Source organism: Folsomia candida, unplaced genomic scaffold, assembly GCF_002217175.1.
Source record: "Folsomia candida strain VU population unplaced genomic scaffold, ASM221717v1 Fcan01_Sc020, whole genome shotgun sequence".
Lineage (NCBI taxonomy): Eukaryota > Metazoa > Arthropoda > Collembola > Entomobryomorpha > Isotomidae > Folsomia > Folsomia candida.
The window spans coordinates 2409102-2427415 of NW_019091212.1; the positions used below are offsets into that span (position 1 = coordinate 2409102).

An 18314-nucleotide genomic window follows, 5' to 3' on the forward strand; every position below is an offset into this window, starting at 1 on the left:
AGAGGCCCAAAAATTGGTGGGCTGAGGAGAAGCAAATACATACATGAGACATTCCATTCTTGTTTGTTTCCGGAACGGATAAAATACTTTGAGGTGGGACGAAGAAGAAGAAGAAAAGTGAGATTTTTGAGAAAAGTGTGATAACAAATATTGCAATATGTGGGGGTTTGGCTGTGAGTGAGTAGTAGTGAGCTGGTAGCGAGTCATGGTGGAACTGAGAGTTGGAGTTGGTGGAATGGTGGTGATAAGGCTGCAGATCATCTCTTTTCCTGTGATGGCATATAAGTACCAGTCTCATCTCATCTCTGGCACTCAGTAGTAGAACGGCAGTGGTCCGAGTGAAAACAGCATCAACCAACAACTTACTGTACTCTACTGTTATTAAGCACGAGACAATTTGGACGCATCGTGGTGGCAGAGTGAGACGAGTATCATATCATCAAAGAGTTAGCCCCACATAAAAGAACGGAAGGAAGAAATGCATCACCCGGAATTATTCATTCAACAATTAAAGTGAGACAAGGACGCCTGTGCTCCGTTTTAGCAAGGATTGTGTGAAAACATTGCTTCAAATAAAGCGAGAGTTTTTTAAGATTGGTCACGATCTTCACGAATACTGATTGTGTCGTATTTATCTTGATAATGCGAAACCTAGTATCATCGAATAGTGTGTGTTGTTGAACAAATGCAGTGCGTAACGGTGGGCAGGATGGAACTCCCCCTCAACTTATTTCCCTTCTACGTCCTCCTCCTCCTCCTCAGCTTGTCGCAGGGACGTCCCCCACAGGGGAAGAACCACTCCCACCATCACTCCCTAGCTGAGGGGGAACAGGTGGGGAGGAGTAGTAGGAGTACGAGCAGTAGTAGTCGCAACCTGCCCTGGGAGGAATCTTCACTGGTGGAGGAGGGGGGCGACGATGTCGTTGTCGACGATGGCGACGATGGTAACGACCAGGCTCACTATCGAAACAGCATTCTCCGCGAATTAGGCTTGGAGAATGCCTACATTCCAACCATGCAAAAGGTAGGTCTTCGTCCGACCTTGTCTCTATTACTCGTCTCTTCACGTACATCTTGTATTTCTGCTTGATCAACTGGCGGTGATTTTTGTAATGTGAGGTTAAATCGAGTCTTGACTGAATCGATAACAAGATAACTTTTTCAACTGCATATTTCAACCATGCTCATTCATCTTGTATTTTTTCTATGTAATCCCGTGTAATGTGTGAGGGATGAGTGAACGGGAATGTTAAAAAAGCCGTCGTGTGTGTGTGTGGTGGAAGTGGATGTATAATGGCAATGACCAAAATGAGAGTAAAAGAACCAGTCTCATCGGGTCTAAAAATTGAATGACTGATGTGTTGTTGTGTTGTTGCACTTTTGCATTCCACTTCTCAACCCCAATAACTGCATTGCATTGCCGATGATGCTGATGATGATGATGAGATTAAGATTATTATGCATTTGTGGGGCAGACGTGAATCGGACTGTTATGTTGGTCAGAGGGTAACACGACGATATCACTCACTCATTGAGAAAAAGACATCAATTACTCCGTTCATACCCTTTTTTTACCCCTGCTTTCTGTAATGAACCATTGTTGTCTCCATCAAAATGTCATCCGTGTTGTTGAAACAAAGAGACATAGAGCATCATAGGAGGAGAAGCACCCACAAACAGGCACAGTTTCTGGCATAGCATCACCACCACCGGGGTCAAATTCCTTATGGACATTTGCCCACAATGACGACGACAACGACGACGACCTACCCTCCTCCTCCTCATCATCAAGTGCTCCTCTGATTTCTGTCTGCTCGTCTTAATTGCAGCAGAATCCAGTGGAGAGATCGCATCTTACGCTGTCCATTGTTCGCGTGTCAAACAATGAGATACATACTTCCGTATGTGGCCTTCTTATCCCACACCAACGAAAATGGTATGAATGGCTTTCCCACCAGAAAAAAACTCATTGTCCACTCAGAGAGAATTGTCAGGGAATTGTAATAAGTAGAACCTCATCCTTTTCGCCCGTAATGGCTTAATCCTTGCTCATTTAATTCACTCACTCACTCATCATCGACGACTTGGCTGCGTGTGCGAGCGAGCCAGATATCACCCTGATGCGTGATGAGACGCTTACACTTGTAGGTATTATTGTTGTGTGTGGATTGTTTTCAAAATTACAGCCTCCTCAGCATTCCTTAACAATGCTTCGTAAAAATGCAGAGACGTTGTTGTTGTGTAACATGTTAAACTTGTGAAATTTTTGAGACGTTGAATAACCTGGTTATCATATCAGTCGGTATATTTATTATTGTGCAGTCGCTGCCAACATACCCATCTGCCTGCCTACATAGTCGTACTACCTTTTGCAATTTTTTAATCTCATTGGTGGTGATGACTCGTGAAAACATATACCCGAGTGTCTTCTCGTGAAGTGATGCAATGCAGCAACAAGTCCTCCTCGTCAGTTTCCTGTGAATTATTACACAAGTTATGCAGGGTTCAAGCCCAATGCACAAAGCAAACCAATTTCTAGACTCCTTAGTTTAACTGCATTATTGCAGTATAAGGAGTGACTATGAACACCACTCCAATTTTCCCATACTTCCGCAAAGTCATGAAGAAATAACAGAGTCGTGTAGATTCTGATGAAGCCAAGAAACAAAAATGATAGGCATGACTGATGTGTGTGTGTGTGTATGCAGTTTATACTGGTAGAAAGTGGTAGCGTGGGGAATATCAAGATTCTTGGAATAATAGGTATCACACATTTGGATATGATGAGGAAAGACGAAAGATTTGGCACATACACGTACACACACACATCTCAAGTCGCAGAAGAAGGCTCACTTCTTCTCATTCTTTGATTCACTGGTCTCATTCACGACAGAAAATGGGAAAAAATTGAAAATTAGAGAAGCCAACGCAGCACAAATTTTCCCAGATGTCATTTTATGCATAATGATAATTTGGAACTTGACCAACTATGTAGTAGCGTGTGGATCATCGTCTTGGTCACGTGCATGAGTGCAATTTGCTCACCAATTTAGTCCTAATTAATAAAAGGGTTGTGTACGTCGATGCTGGAGAGAAAGAGAAACAAACAATTTGTTTACACTTGAAATTAAGATCCACTCTCTTTGTGGAGTCATTGAGACGCGGATGAGTGCTAATTGCCAATGTACATATGCACTCCAATCGGCTTGAGGTAACATACTGCACATTACGTTTAATAGCACAGTAATGATGATGGCTCGGAGGAAAAGGAATGCAGCCATACTTTTATCAACTCGAGCCTCCCCTTGAGGAGGAGGAACACTTGAACATTTATTAAGATACACGATTCAGGGTTGTTGCATTCGTGTCGGAGAATGGGATGCAATTATCCATCTAAATATGGACAAAATCTAGTCAGCTCTGGTTACGTGAGAGACGAGTTGGTATCTCCCTGCCTTGTTTGCCACACTGCTAATGCTGGGATAAACCCGAGCGAGGATGAGGAGGATAATGCTTGGTAAACAATTAGGTATGTTTGTGTGTATTGTGTGCCAAAGTGGAGCATTGTTGTGTTTTGAGGCAATTGTTATGGACATTAAGTAGCAATGCACGTTGTGAGTTCGGAGAAGTGAGTTAGTTGCATAAATGGTTGAAGGCAAGAGTTCTGTGGAATTTGCCGGCTGGGATTTCTGGTGTTTCTGGAAAAGGAAACACTTTTCGCTTGAAAGAGGAGGAGGACTATTCATGACGATGAGCTCTTTTCGAGCACTGGTGGTCACTGTGCTGAGCCACTTTTTACTGTTGTGATGATCCATGAACCACCTGCGCCGAGTCAGTCATGCACCACGTTGATTAAGAGGGATTCAGAATACGAGCTTAAAACAGGATCTTGATTTTTTGCTCCCCTGCTTGGGTTTGTCCTAATCAGTGTTGCATTGTATCCACATCAACGTGCAGATATGTACATTCGTACACATTCAGATTATACACACAGACGTAAACGGTAACGGGGGTTCCCTCGCTGCAAAAAATGCACTTGATGGTGATTCATGGAGAGAGATTGGCAGTTGCAGATTTTGTCCATCCAGAATCTTATCATCTTATTACATATTAATAAGTTGTTACTTAATAGCCGGTTATCTGCCTATGTGTTTCAATGGCACTTGGTGCACGCATCCATGCACACATACCATTCTGGGAATTGTGTTATATAATGTACTTGTTTGTTTTTGGTTAGTGCAACTTTTACACTTACTTAACATATTATGCTGCTCCTGCCACTACTGATTGTTTGCTCTTGTGGTTAGAGAACTCTATATAAGGAAAACAAGCCTGTTTCGTGCAAGTAGTGCTAAGTAACTAGCTGATCAATTCCTCACCCCTCATTTGTCTCAATTAAGACAGACGACGACAACGACGACGACGACTAACGAGGTGGGATGCCACACTGCAATGATCATACTCAAAAGTTAATTTTTTTAGCCTACTCCTCCTCCGACTAGATACTACTACTTCCTCTTGACTGAGTTAGTGGAACGGTGAGTGAGTAGTGTGTGAATTATGGAGGAATTATGTGCGTAGAGATGAATGAGCTTGTAACATGAACATGCAGCCATTCGTTCCTCTGACAGATTTCATTCTCTAAAAATGCGTCATTATGCATGAGCTTGGGCTGGAATATGAGGGCCGCATATTTTAGCACATCATTTGGCATAACGCGAAACGCATATTGTTTTGTGCGGCTGCCTCCTCCTGCAATATTTTCATAGCATCTCGTGGAGGTGACAACAAAAGAGGGGAACGCCAAATGAGAGCTAATTAAATGAACGTGATGTAATTCCCACTGTTGACATTTGAAAAGTTCTTTTTGTGCCGATGAGCCATCACTTTTTTTAGCCTTTCGCATTTCACCTGAGGCTCAGAGTCTGACGCATAGATACGCTTCATTTCATTGATGGGACAGATGCAGTGTTTTGCTGGCTGCGTTGTGGGGGTGACCCTTGTCGCGCTGTTTGTAGGTCAATCAGAATGGATTCAGTCAATATGTACGTACCGACCATAAAACAATGCAGTCATATTTTTTATTATTGTTTCATCTTTTATTGCCACGAGATACATAGAGACGAACGTTGCTTGCACATTTATTTGCTATGCAACAGTTTCTAAACTGGTGAATGCATCATCATCTCGGCCGCCTCCCCCTCCTGTCAACAAGACGGCTTCCAAGAAAATCGTTCACACTCTTGAATTGTCTTTCATATTCTGCTCAGCTTTTGACAAGTCATGTTGGCTTGAGGTCATTCTTATATGCGTGGACTTATGTGGACTTACACAACTCAAAAATTGAGGAAAAGAGAGAGAGCGAGAGTGAGTGAGAGATCTGTCATTTTATTGCAGTAACAAAAAAATCTTCTCATTTCCTTATTTTGTTACTCGTACAAATTCACTTGGTAAACGACCCTCGGTGTAACTGACCTTACTCGCATCACTGCAATAAAAACGGAAAATAATAATGCCGGGGTGCAAGCAATTCCTGCGAAGGTTGCGGCGATAACTAATTTTCCAACCATGCAGAAGAAGAGTTTTTTGTCAGTTTTTGGACATCGACAACCAGCCAGCCTATAACGTCATCGTCTCTGCTTAAAAAGTGGTGCACTTACAATTTTCATGTGTAGTCGGGTTATTGCATGGAAGAAATGTTTAAATGGGTGGAACTGGATGTCAGATTCGAGGAAGTGGGACTGGAGTCCAGTGTGGGAATGCCAAAAAAAGAGGTTTGGTTGACGATGAGCCGAGAGTTAATGTATCAAGAGTCAGCTCCCCATGACGTCAACACGGTATCGCTTTTTTTCATTCAGGTATATGCAAATTCCACACATTACCTTCACTCAGAGAAACAATGAATGGATATTGGCATGCTGTGCGTAAGTAAGTACCTGTGCGCCACACCAGCAACCTCACTCATTAGTGTTTAGTAATAGGCAAAAGCACTGTGCACACTAATTTCCATAATTTCCCAAAGAAACAGACAACCTACCTCACATGTTTTACATTATTGCTATCATGATATGATGTGTGTCCCAATTAATTGCATACCACGACCAACCAATCTGCTCAGCTTCTGTGAGGTAGGTAACTCACAACCTATATGTTCATAATTCATACAGATTCACATTTATGACCTTAACGGGACCCTACCAGATACCTGAGACGGAGGAGAAAGACAAATGTCGTTGCACTTTATCGCATCCATTAATTTTTTCCTGTTGTTCGCATAATCCAAGTGGAAAGTGGCGTGGTGGGGGTAAAAACTTAGAGATGGCAATAATGGGACCAGAAAAAAATGATGTATTGAGGGAAATGCCAATGGTTCCGAGGAGAGTCAAAAAAGGTAGAATTAACAAACAACCTGGTCCGGATTTGCTGATCATCATCTATTCACCCTTGATTATGTATGAATGAATATGTGGTACATAAATTGGACCCAGTTCAAGCTTGTTTTTGGGGATTCCCACCAATACATGGCTGCACTATACTAGAAATTGGTCACCACAGAAGAATTCGAACCTTTGACTTGTTCTGGTCATCATCACCTGCCGTCGACTCATACGTGCATAACTTTTTCGAGAACAACTGCTGGCACGAACCAGTAATGTTCGACACAGGAATTCAGGAGAGATATATATTTTTTTTGTGTTGATCGTGTTATTGTTACCCGATGCATAGGCTTGCGGTCATACTTATCGGCGGCAGAGGCAAGAATGGAGTTGTCACAACAAATTAAACATGTTTCAACACCACTTGGTTTCCGTGACGGTCCCCCTTTGACGACTCTTGGAGTGGTCTCTCATGCAGTTTTAATGCCTATTATATCATCTCACTCTCACTCAAGCTCTCACTCTTTGGCACCTTTCAATTTAATTGCACTTGTTACTGGACGACGAGAGTCGACGCAAAACATCGGCTGATCCGCCTTTGCTGGAAAATCCTGCTGCGTCTGTTATCTAGCCAACCTTACTTAATGCCTCTGCCTGCCTAAGTAAGTGAGTGGCTGAGTGAATGAGTGAATGCTGGGTTTAAAAATGTGTATTAAGAAGTGAGGAGGATAAAAACTCTGCTGATGTATCGGCTACAATAAGGGTGGCATTGATTTACAAGGAATGGATTGCATCCGTGTTGTGGATTCGGTTAAATGAGTTTCTTGTGAAAAGCCTTCGTTTTCAGGGTTTCCCCATCTCATTTAGGAAAGCCGACAGGGATTGCTTACTTGCTAGATTGACAACCATGCCTATTGTAACACTTGACTGGTTTTAATTCTACCACCAAATTCGCAACATGCCAATATCCATACTTGGTTAGTTAGTAGTTCGTTTGTTCGTTAGTTAGTTGGTTAGTTGTGTACGCGCAATTTGGCAAAGTTATCTCCTATCGTCGTTATGGAAAGTTTAGGTCCAATGTTTGCATCTAAATCGGTATACATGCAGAGATACAGAGGAATCTGTGAATGAAAGTAACCCATGCAAATCATCATGACGTGTGAGAGAAGTGTCATTGTTGTTGTGGCAGACTGAGCCGAGCTATGAGAGGAATGTCGAGTGGCTTCGTGGTTGTGGCGTTTCATCGCGCAAACAGTTTAAGAGATTACGTTAAGCCAAAAGGTAATTATCATCAGGTGACGGGAATGCACATTAAACGTTTCCAGAGTGGACATGTATTAGAGCAATTTATGCCAATAAAAGGTTATGAGATGTCACCAACGTGTGACAATGGGCTTATCAATGACGGATTCACACGCTCCAGTCCTCAACCCCAACTGCACTAACCTGTGAACTTGGGTGTCGTAACTTATTTTGAGCACCATGCAATCAATGTCACTCTAGTGTCGGGCTGGGATTCCCCTCGGCCTGCCTGCGACGTAGGCATGCATACTTCATTTTCTTCTTATTTATAGGCTAACTCAATTGGATGAGGCAATATTTACCAAAAAAACATCATTTTCCCAGGGAGAGAGAGAGAGAGACTCATTCATTCATGGGTCGCCTTGAGTGACTGAACCACTTATTTATTATTCATCCTCCTTTATGCGAGTAGGAAGTGAGAGGTTCACTCATGGACAAGAGCAAGCCTCACTAAAATCAAAATATTTGACGACCGTCGGTGGTCGTGTGTGGACACATATTGGTCTTATGGTAGCAATAAGTTACTTATTTGGTGGTTGTGCGATAATTAAATCTGGCAATAATAAGAATAACCCAAATGCACTGAAAAGCTGCTGCGACCCCTGCAACTGATAAGCCCTCCCCATCATGCATGTATGTATGCATGTTTGTACGTATGTATGTACATCCAGATATACGCTAAATGTCCCATTTTTACCGCATATCCAATTCTCCACGGTGTCAAACAAGCCATTAGGCGAAGAAGAAGAACTTCTTTCGTTGGTATGATCGTCGATGAAAAAAAAACTGCTGTTGATGCTGAACTTTGTTCGCGTATCATCGCTTATGTATCACTCACTTTTCACTCCTCTTATCAAACCATCACCAGCAACAAGTCGAGGCTGCATATTATTAGCTCAATCTATTCATATCGGCACTTAATTCTTCCACGTAATCGTGAAAACGTCATGAAATTAGAATGACAAGTACTAAAAATTGACACAAGTTCGTGTAATGTGTGGCTCCTGCGTATCATTTTGGCTCCTCGTCTGGATTATAAAAGTGCAACTCTCTCAAGTCGAAAATATATCGCATTTAACGGAAATATTGTATCAGAGGCGCCATGAAAAATTCAATTTATTTATTAATCTGTATAGCCTTATATAAGACAAAAAGGCTTGTCGGACGAGTCTTTGATCATCACTCGTAATATGCTTTTCATTCTTATATTATTCTTTATTGCCACCTGTCGCTCTGCGACTTTTTGCTCCAAATCCTAACTGCATCATGCAATTGCTCATCTGCTCACCCTCGTCACAACATTGTCGCTCTCCAACTTTTTGCCCACGTTGATGATAAGGTTGCATGTATGATGTGACTCAGGTGTGGAGAACATGTTTCGTTCTTGGTCAGCAGACGAGCAGTTATACATCCTGATGATCGACTTGCTTACAATGTGAGGTCGGTGCATGAAGTGGAGTAAGATCAAGCCAGCAGCGTGTTTCAATTCTCTAGAAAACTGAGTCAGATCGCAATATCGAGATCATTTACAATAAATGGATTTTTTTCTCTACTTTTCAGCCAATCCTGAACATTAGCAAGGAAGAGTACGTGGCTGCCTACAAGGAGTACATGACCAACGTGAGGAAACGGAAAGAAGACGCGTGGAAGGACGTAGGTCCGAAACGCAGGAGAAAAAATGCAGTCACTAAAATACGCATTTTTTACGATGAAGGAATTACAGGTAAATAGAAGGAATTTTTATCTTATTTTTTAAAATTCTTGCTTAAAATGCTTGCATTATTATTCTATGCAGTTGTCTCTGCTTTCTGGCATAGGATCAAAAATAAGCAATTTGATACACCTGCATGATAAATATGTGGGGGGATTAGTCAGATTGCTAACACCGAAAAGAATCATTTGTCTCGGAACGTAAAAATTTCTGTCTTGTAAAACATTTAAATTATGCACCTCAGTTCTGTAAAACTGCATACAACTCACATTATTTATGAATTAGCAAAAGTGTTCGCCAACAAACTCGTGGGCAAACACGACTACTGCCGGCCCAATCATTCACCTCTCTTGGAAACGGCAACAACTTTTTTGCAAACGCTTACTCTATTCAAAAACAAATCCTAATCAACCACTTCATGATTAGTTAGAAATGTTATTATAATTCGAGTTGGTTTGGGCGTGTTTTTTGAGATGTTCACGTCAAAAGGGAGAAAGGATTGATTAAAACTCGGCTTGTTTGTGCAAAATTTTTCGTAGAGACTGATTTTGCAAAGAGTGATAGTAGTAAATAAGTGGCGAGGAGACTGTGCCAAGACATTGGAGCTTAGTAGAGCGAGGCATGATTGAAATGAGATAATAGTAAAATGAAACGCTGTACATACGTACGTGCAAAAATTAACGGAATGAACAATCACGAGTGAAATTGGATCCATATCATAACGATGATCAAGAAGATGCCTGCTGTTGCTGGAGTCGAATCGCACACATCTTTGCGGTCAGAGGGTGCCAGAGACTTTATTAATTGACACATTTTTTTAAACGTAAATTTGCATACTACAAAATGTGGCAATGCAAATTTTGCAGTTTTAGCTACATACGTTCAGTCAACCTTTAGCAAAAGGGTTACTGCTACACTAGCAAATTCCCATCTAATTAGCATACAATCCTCCCTTCCTTATTCCATGGGAAATGAGGCGTGAAGGGGTTGTGGTACGTATATAGTTCCGAAATCAGGAAAGAATGGGATTTTACCGGAAAATCCCAACAGTGGAGCCAGCCCGAGGGTTAAATTGGGACCAAGACTACCAAGAATTTGTGCCAATTCATGACGATGAGTTTGTGGTGTGGCGTAACTGTTCACAGTATTAGACACAGCCTTGAGACAACGAGCAGGTAGGAGTAGGTGGATGGGAAACCCCACTCACAGCCAGATACCAGCCTCAACTTCACGCCTCTCTCGCTCACATCATCTCCACTCCTCTTGTCATTCCGTTGTTTCTTTCCTCAAATTGGGGGAAGTACGTACAGACCCAGATAGAAAGAAACCCTCCTCCCCTCCCCCAGGCATGCATAGCTACTCATCCTCTCAAAGGTCGAAGATGACGACGACGAAGACAAGAGTTTTAGGGTCGTGGTTGTCCGAAACACCTTGAGACTACTTATGTATTGATGCAGGATCATGACTTTTTATCTCCGAGCTGCTGCAGATGGAACGAGAAAAAGTTAATTCTACCCGAACCAGTGTCCAGTTGACGCAAGTAAAAGTATGTACGAGTTGAAAAAAATTGGCGGACAATGACTGACTCTGGTGAACCACGAGGCAGGCCGAGCAAAGTAGGCAAGACAACAACTAGACTTGTTCAATTGGTCGACCGCGTCTCTATTTTATCGCTTCTCGATACAAACAAAGAAACGAGTTGTTAAGTTATTGAGTGAGTCGTGCAATAAATCTCGTCCTTTAAAAAGGCCCTAAAGATGATATGAGCAAGAATTAAGAATTAAAAGCTGGCTGTAGCATGTATAGTGGATTTGTGAAATAACTACTTGAACTCCACAACCAACACCCTTCTTCTTCTTCTTCATTCCTCCTTTGCGCTAGTCAGGCTACGACTACTGCGGGTTCATCATCATCATGATTTTGATTGTTGCCTCTTTGTTACGCAAGTTTATAACCGGAGGAAGTAGCAGTGGACGACACTCGAAGAAAATTCTAATTTTTTTATCATGGCTTCATTCCTATTATATATTCCACCACCTGTTGCTGCTGGTCTGCAAATCCTGATACCGCTGGTGTTTACATGCACCACCTTTAGATATTAGATACCGGTGTGGTCTCCAACTTTGACAGACATGATGAGTCGTCATCGTCTTGGTCGTCGTCGTTCCAGGCAGCAGCAGCAGCAGCCGTTTGTGGTGGTGATGATCTTCTGGAAAATCCCAAAACAACCGGTTGGCACAAAAAATGAGGAGGATTCGTCTTATTTCTTATGCACAGAGTTCCATCATATCAACGTATCGTGCTTTTTTTGTCATGATAATCTTCCTGTTTAAGTGTGAAGTGGGCTTGCGAGAGAGGTGGAGTCCTCTGTGCAATTTCACCTCTTATCCGTCTCTCGTGTAGCGTGAATTGCATGCAATGCAACTCATCAACTTATACGAGAAGAGTGGTAGCAAGCAATAATTCCTCGATGCTCATTATCATCGTGGGCTATAAAGCTTCAAACGGCTTGGAGTCATCCCCAGAATGGAATTTTGCTCGTAAAACTTGGGGTGGCAGTCACCTCACCTGTCGCCTTCTTCCAGAAATGCAGGAGGAGGAGGACATGTCATTTGATAGCTGGTTGTTATATAGCCACATAAATATATGACTGCATAGGTAGATAGCATAATATTTATTTTTAGCAGCATTGTGTTTGTATACTGATCCCTCTTGATGGGTGGTGTCAATGAAGCGGGACCCAAATATAGAGTTGGCTCTTGAATAGGCTCAAAAATAGCCACCACAAGGCCTGACATCACCTTATGCATATATATTTACTTACACACATATCTACGAGATATTCCTAGCCTACGCGCTCTACAGAGCTAGTCAAAGAGGGTTTTCTTCGTCGTCGTCGTCGTCGTCGTCGTGAGTCGTTAATTACCAATCACGACACCAACGGGGAGTGAGTCACGCATCTTTAAAAAAATATCTCCAGAAAGCCATACATAATATCAGCGTGGAGATGGTGATCACCGGCTCGGGTGACACTTGTCTTGTCCTGTTCCGTAATCAAACACCAAACTATGGCACTTGTTGGGTGGCACACTTTGTCTCCGACGCCAAACCATCCACAAGAAATCAATGGTAATCCCGTGACTGCAATGCCTATAGTTAGCCAGCCATGTTGTGATCATCGTTTGATATAACACGATTTTTTATGCGACTGGTCCCCATGCAGGCAGGCATGCCTATAAAATTGAATCAAAGCAGTTTTTATGCAACAATTATTTGAAATTCCAACCACCACCAGCCCAATTATTGGACACGTCAAATCTGGTTATAAAGCGAGTATTAAAAAATACCAGCTTCAAATCAAGTAGACAATTGAACCTGCTACAATTTTCCTTTTAATTGCTCAAGTTACTCTTAAACTATCTTTGGCTCAAGAGGCAAAGATTATGATCTGATTTATTCGGGAGCAACTCTCTTCATCTCCTTCCTCTCTCTCTCTCTCTCTCTCTCTTTCGCTATCTCTACGGTTTTGTAGATTGCGACAGTTATAAAGGGTTGCACAACAACCCGCTTATCCCGTTGGTCAGCTCAACTCTCACCCATCAATGGCAAATCAGAGCAGATGAGCTACTTGAAAACCGTGTTGTATTTGTTGTAAACAGCGAATTCCTCCTGTCATACTTTATCAGCAAATTCCAGACTTTTCCTCCCTCCTGTCAATGTAACATGTCGGCTCATGCACGGTCCAAGTCCAACAGGATAACCAGCTCTTCTATGCAATAATAATTACAGTTTCGCGAGGCGTGAGTCGGGGTCCTCGCCAAATACTTATTTGCTATTTATTTACTTATTAAACCGTCTTCTACTACATACACGACTGGTCTCGTAAATAAATCCCAAGCACCAATGTGGGTGGAGGAGGAATAAGGCAACGACATATTAATAACCACGCACTAATTGGGGTCATTCAAGTGCATCAAATCGAACTTTAGCCATCAATGCTCTGCTGCTGTTCAATAACTTATAATTAATAATTGAGCACTGGCAGCGGGGAACCATCTAAAAATTATAAAAGCACAGCACTGCCTCCTTCTTCTTCTCCTTCTTCTTCTTTTTCTTGAGCTGCACAAATAAAATATGCAACCAAGCCGGAATTAATTGTTTCTTAATGGCAAAGCAGGGGCCCAACAAACAACCAGCAAGACAACGAGCAACCAGTTTATAAATTTATTGTTGAGTAGCTGTTCTAGTAGTCTGGCTGACCTATAGGCTCTTATTTGTCTTCGGCTTCTTCGTCGTCATTCGTCTTGCATATGTGTGTACGTATTCTTCTGCTGCGTGAAGAATGGCAAAGCTCAAGCTCACACAACAATTTTTCTCAGCTTTTTAAAGAAGAATGTTAATGAATTGGTGCAGGATGACCACTGACCACCACCATCACCGACATTTCCCCATAAACCATCCTGATTGAGAACTTCGACACCAGCAGAAGGAGCAGAAAAAGAAGCAGAGATCTTCTCGAGGCATAAAAAAGAAAGACGACCCATGGACATGAGTTATAACGACCAACTATTTGAGGACACGGTGGCATTAAATTATACAACAGTCACAATAAATTCACAAGCTTTTTGAACCGGTGGCTACCATGTAGTAAGAGAAACTACTACCTGTGGTTAATTATAATGGGAGTTGATAATAACGATGAAAACAACAACCACACACCACTATCTACATGAACATGCATAACCGTGTCCTCTAATAAATAACTTGTAGTGGTCATCATTCCTACACTTAAACAATATTTGTACAACAATGGGAGTAGGTACGTTCTGGAGATTTCTTCACCCGTCCGTCTCACAAATAACGGGATTATTCTTGATCCAACCACGGCATTAAGTAACAAATCTGCTTCTTGAAAAGTGAACCTAATAAAAAAACAAGAGCAGGGAAAAAAAACAGATACCATTTGTCACAATTGTCAGGATGTGATGGCAAAGGTACCTTTTGCAAATATTACATAAATATCCACTATCTATATGCATGCAGTGGATCTCTCTCTGACAGTCAGAGAAGCTACATGTGAACGTATTATATGAGAGCAGGTGACGCGAGGATGCACATTTCCATTTGGTCAAAACAATCTCAATTTTGTTACAAACAATGGTCCAGCTAGTTAAAACGAGTTTTCTTTCTCCCATCCAGGCCGTATAATCACAATCTGAAATGTTGCTAAATATTATTTCTCTACACTGGTTTTTATTGAGCCTTTACTATGCTTTGCTTACTGGCTTCCATTGTTGTTTCATGCTGCCATATGTAAAATAATGCGAGTTCAATCACTGATCAAGCTCTTCTCTAATTATTATCCTTAGATGGAGAAGATAACACGACGACATTCCACTTTGACATCAACTCAAATAAAGATCAAGAATCCGGGAAAATTATCCGCATCAAGAGGGCGGAACTGGAGCTCCCCGAGGGTTGTCGCCCCCTCCTCAACGCCACGAAAATCCTCGGTGGCGACGACAGAAGTTACGACGTGTCGAGTGCAGTGACCTCGTGGCTCTTTTCCCGCAAGAACAAAATGAACCCTAGTCGTCCCTTCACTGTTTCCTGCTCCCCGCTAGATTCCTCGTCAACTCCCGCCCGTCTGCGCCTCGTGACGAGTGAAATGTCAAAGAACAGAACTCGACGTTCTGTTCTACCCTCGACGCTGCAAGCCCTCAAGCTGAACAAGCCCCGAAGTGGGGTCGACTGTACCAAGACTCGACGGGGAAAGACTTGTTGTCGACGATCTCTCAAAATCAAATTTTCCGATCTGGGAATCTCAGAAGTGATCATTGAGCCTGCAGAGTTTGACGCGCATGTCTGCGTCGGTCGCTGCAATGCCAAGCGGGTCTCATACTCCTCCACCCACGCCATTTTTCAACACATCCTTCACGAAAAGAAGGGCAAAGGCTTTGTACCCCGACCCTGCTGCGCCCCCACCAAGCTGGCAGAGTTGGACGTCATCCATATCAACTCTGTCAATCCAAGCAAGCCCAAGTTGGAGGTCACCGTGTTGAAAGATGCCATCGTCTCGGAGTGTGGCTGTTCCTAATCACCCCATCACCAAGTAGGTGGCCAACTATGCCACTCGCTTTCATGTAATGGGAAGACAGCTCTCCGAGTGGCCAATAAGCATAACCCGCTGCTACCAACCACACCCCTTCCCTGGACCCTTTTCCTCTGGAGAGAGAGAGAGAGGGAGCATATAAGGAATCCACTGCGTTGTGCTGCTCGAATCAACCCAGGATGGAATTCCAGTGCTAAAAAAATGGAGGGGGAGAGGAGAGTCAGAGTTTTATGCCGAGGTCACGCCACGACCACTACCACCACCACTTACTCTTTTGATCTGAAAGGGTTTCCCTATTAAGCACCACCACCTAGTCAGCCGATACTTCAGATGATGAAGTTCGGCCTTCTTCTCCTTCACCCGTCGTCGTCTTCTTCTCCACTTCCGTCCCTTGTTTCTTGGGTGGAACACACACAAACTAACGGATGCTTGCGAAAAAAAATCGAAAGTAAAGTCAAAAGTGAAATCAGAATATGTACAACTTTTTCCACCCCAAATGTCACCCCTACATAAAAATCAACTCAGTAGCATATTTATTAATCTGACCCTTAATTAATGTCATCCCAGGCAGCAGTTAGCTTATCGTGTCCTCAGTGGAAAACTCACTTATCATGTACAATACTATTATACATACATACTTAACCTGTTTTATGTACCCGCATCGTGTATATCATCACTATACATACATATTCAGTAGGAGTAGCAGTGGACAAAGTCATTCGTGAATACACATGTTGATTATTATTACCTCCTATCATACATATTAAATATTAATATATATGAATCACCAAATAGAGGCTTGGGACGCGTTGTTGAGACAAAATCAAGCAGTCCTCCTCCGTACATTGTATAGTATAATAGGATCATTAATACTTGTGATGTAAATTTGTAGAAAAGATGTAGACGAGAAGTGTGTACATGTAAATGTACATACACATTTAGAGCCGCATCGTTCTAAATACTTTTGTGAGTTGCCGTGTCAAATTTGTATTTTGTATTTCAAACTTTTACTTTATTATTTGACTTTGTACGTTAGTCTTAGCGAAAGATAATTAATATACACAAACCTTTACAAGACTGTGATAAGGAGCCGAGCTTGTAAAAGCCGAAAGCCTGCCCACTCAGAAAAACTAATTTTATTGTGTGTGACCATCACCTTCCATTGTTCCTGCCCCCTCTTCCGGTATGTCGCAGTAGTTGGTGCAAAAAAAATAGCCAAACGTGTCAGTTTTTCTGATCAAGAAAAGGACGATGTGTCGTGGGATGGAAGGATTTGAGTTGTGCAAAACTTTTGATATTAAAAAATATATAAACCCCCCGCCCCCTCTGCTCGCATGCATATTTATGTTTCGTTGCTAGCTGAAAATATACGATGGTGATGAAAATAATTGTAAAAATATATGTACTGTGAGGCCCAGCAGCTCTTTGATATCGTGATCCTCTCAACTTACCTCATGCACTTTTTTCTCTGGTTATAATTATTAAAAGGCATTTAGCCAAGTAATTATGTAGCTGTCATAGTACGGATGAAGATGGATAACTTATTATGTATATGTGTACTAAAATACTATATTAATATATATATGATGATATAATATATAATATATAATATAAATCGACTGCAATTCTGCTGTGAACTGTTAAGGCTGTAAATCTAAAACAAATATACTTTATTCCTTACAACACAACAAATGTTATTAATTTTATTATTATTATTATCATTATTATAATTATATTATTTTATCCTTATTACGTAGTAATATATGAGTTCATGTCTAAATACATACGATACCATGCACGAGTAGTAGTGGAGAGAAAGGGGGACATCATTTTTAAATTTTTATGAAATGCCAGATGAACTGTCACTAATTTTTATTCAATGGTCTGAACACAATAAATCCAATGAACTAAAGTCACAAAACTACTTGGTCCTACACATTTATTTACTTAAGGTCATTAATTCATTGAAGAACACGAGCAGCAAGTATTGGAAAGCCTGTTTCGTTCATCAAATGTTGCAAAGACATAACAATTTAGTGCATAGTTTCTCATGCGAGTGGTTTAATTTTATCATTGCATTCATCAAAGCCATAAATATTTTATGTACTTACTACCGATGCATTTTTGGAGACGGATCAACCCACCACACGGTCAATCATGATTGTCAACTTAGCTCGACGGTATTAATTAAGAAATTCCAAGTCCAGTCCGAGTTGACTCGTGGTAATTTTTTCGTCTGACCCAAGTTCAAGTTACGTGTAGAGGCACGTGTTGCAAAAGTCTGAACCCGAGAAAGTGTCTGATTCTATGAAATGAAACAACGAGTAGTTCTAGTCTAAAACTTGATTTTAATGTCTCACTGACAGGATCACTTGAAAAATTGTGCTACTAATTATAATTTATCATCAAAACTGGTGAAAAGTTTGTTTACTTTTTGGAATTTATATGAAGATGGCAGTGAAAGAGGATTTTTAATATTCTCTAAAAATACTTTGGCCAATTTGCTCCGCCATCGCCTGCCGATACTAAGCATGAGTCAGACCGATCTCGACGAAGGGATCAAAAGCCCTATAGCTTCCGATAAATAGAAATTGCAATCAGTTCAATTGTTTGAAAATGTCGAAATTCGCAAAGTTATCTGGACACGGACAAGGCATTCCTAAATAATAATCTCTAAAATAAAGCTTTATCTTTTGTGGGGAAAGTGTCAATCTGGAGATTTGATTCCAGTCTGCACATTGTATGATACAATTTGTATCACCTGAATGATTTTTTTTCTTCCATTGATACAAACCACGAGCTAATTTAATTA

The 18314-nt window shown here is 41.4% G+C and overlaps 1 protein-coding gene across 1 annotated transcript; it reads left to right on the top strand.

The window, feature by feature from the left end:
• The first annotated feature begins 213 nt into the window (after positions 1-213).
• Positions 214-17423, top strand: LOC110858223 (bone morphogenetic protein 2). The gene is made up of 3 exons (XM_022106905.2): positions 214-1024; positions 9240-9402; positions 14760-17423. The coding sequence occupies exons 1-3, from the start codon at positions 686-688 to the stop codon at positions 15485-15487; spliced, it is 1230 nt and encodes a 409-aa protein (XP_021962597.2). The 5' UTR covers positions 214-685; the 3' UTR covers positions 15488-17423.
• The last annotated feature ends 891 nt before the right edge of the window (positions 17424-18314 follow it).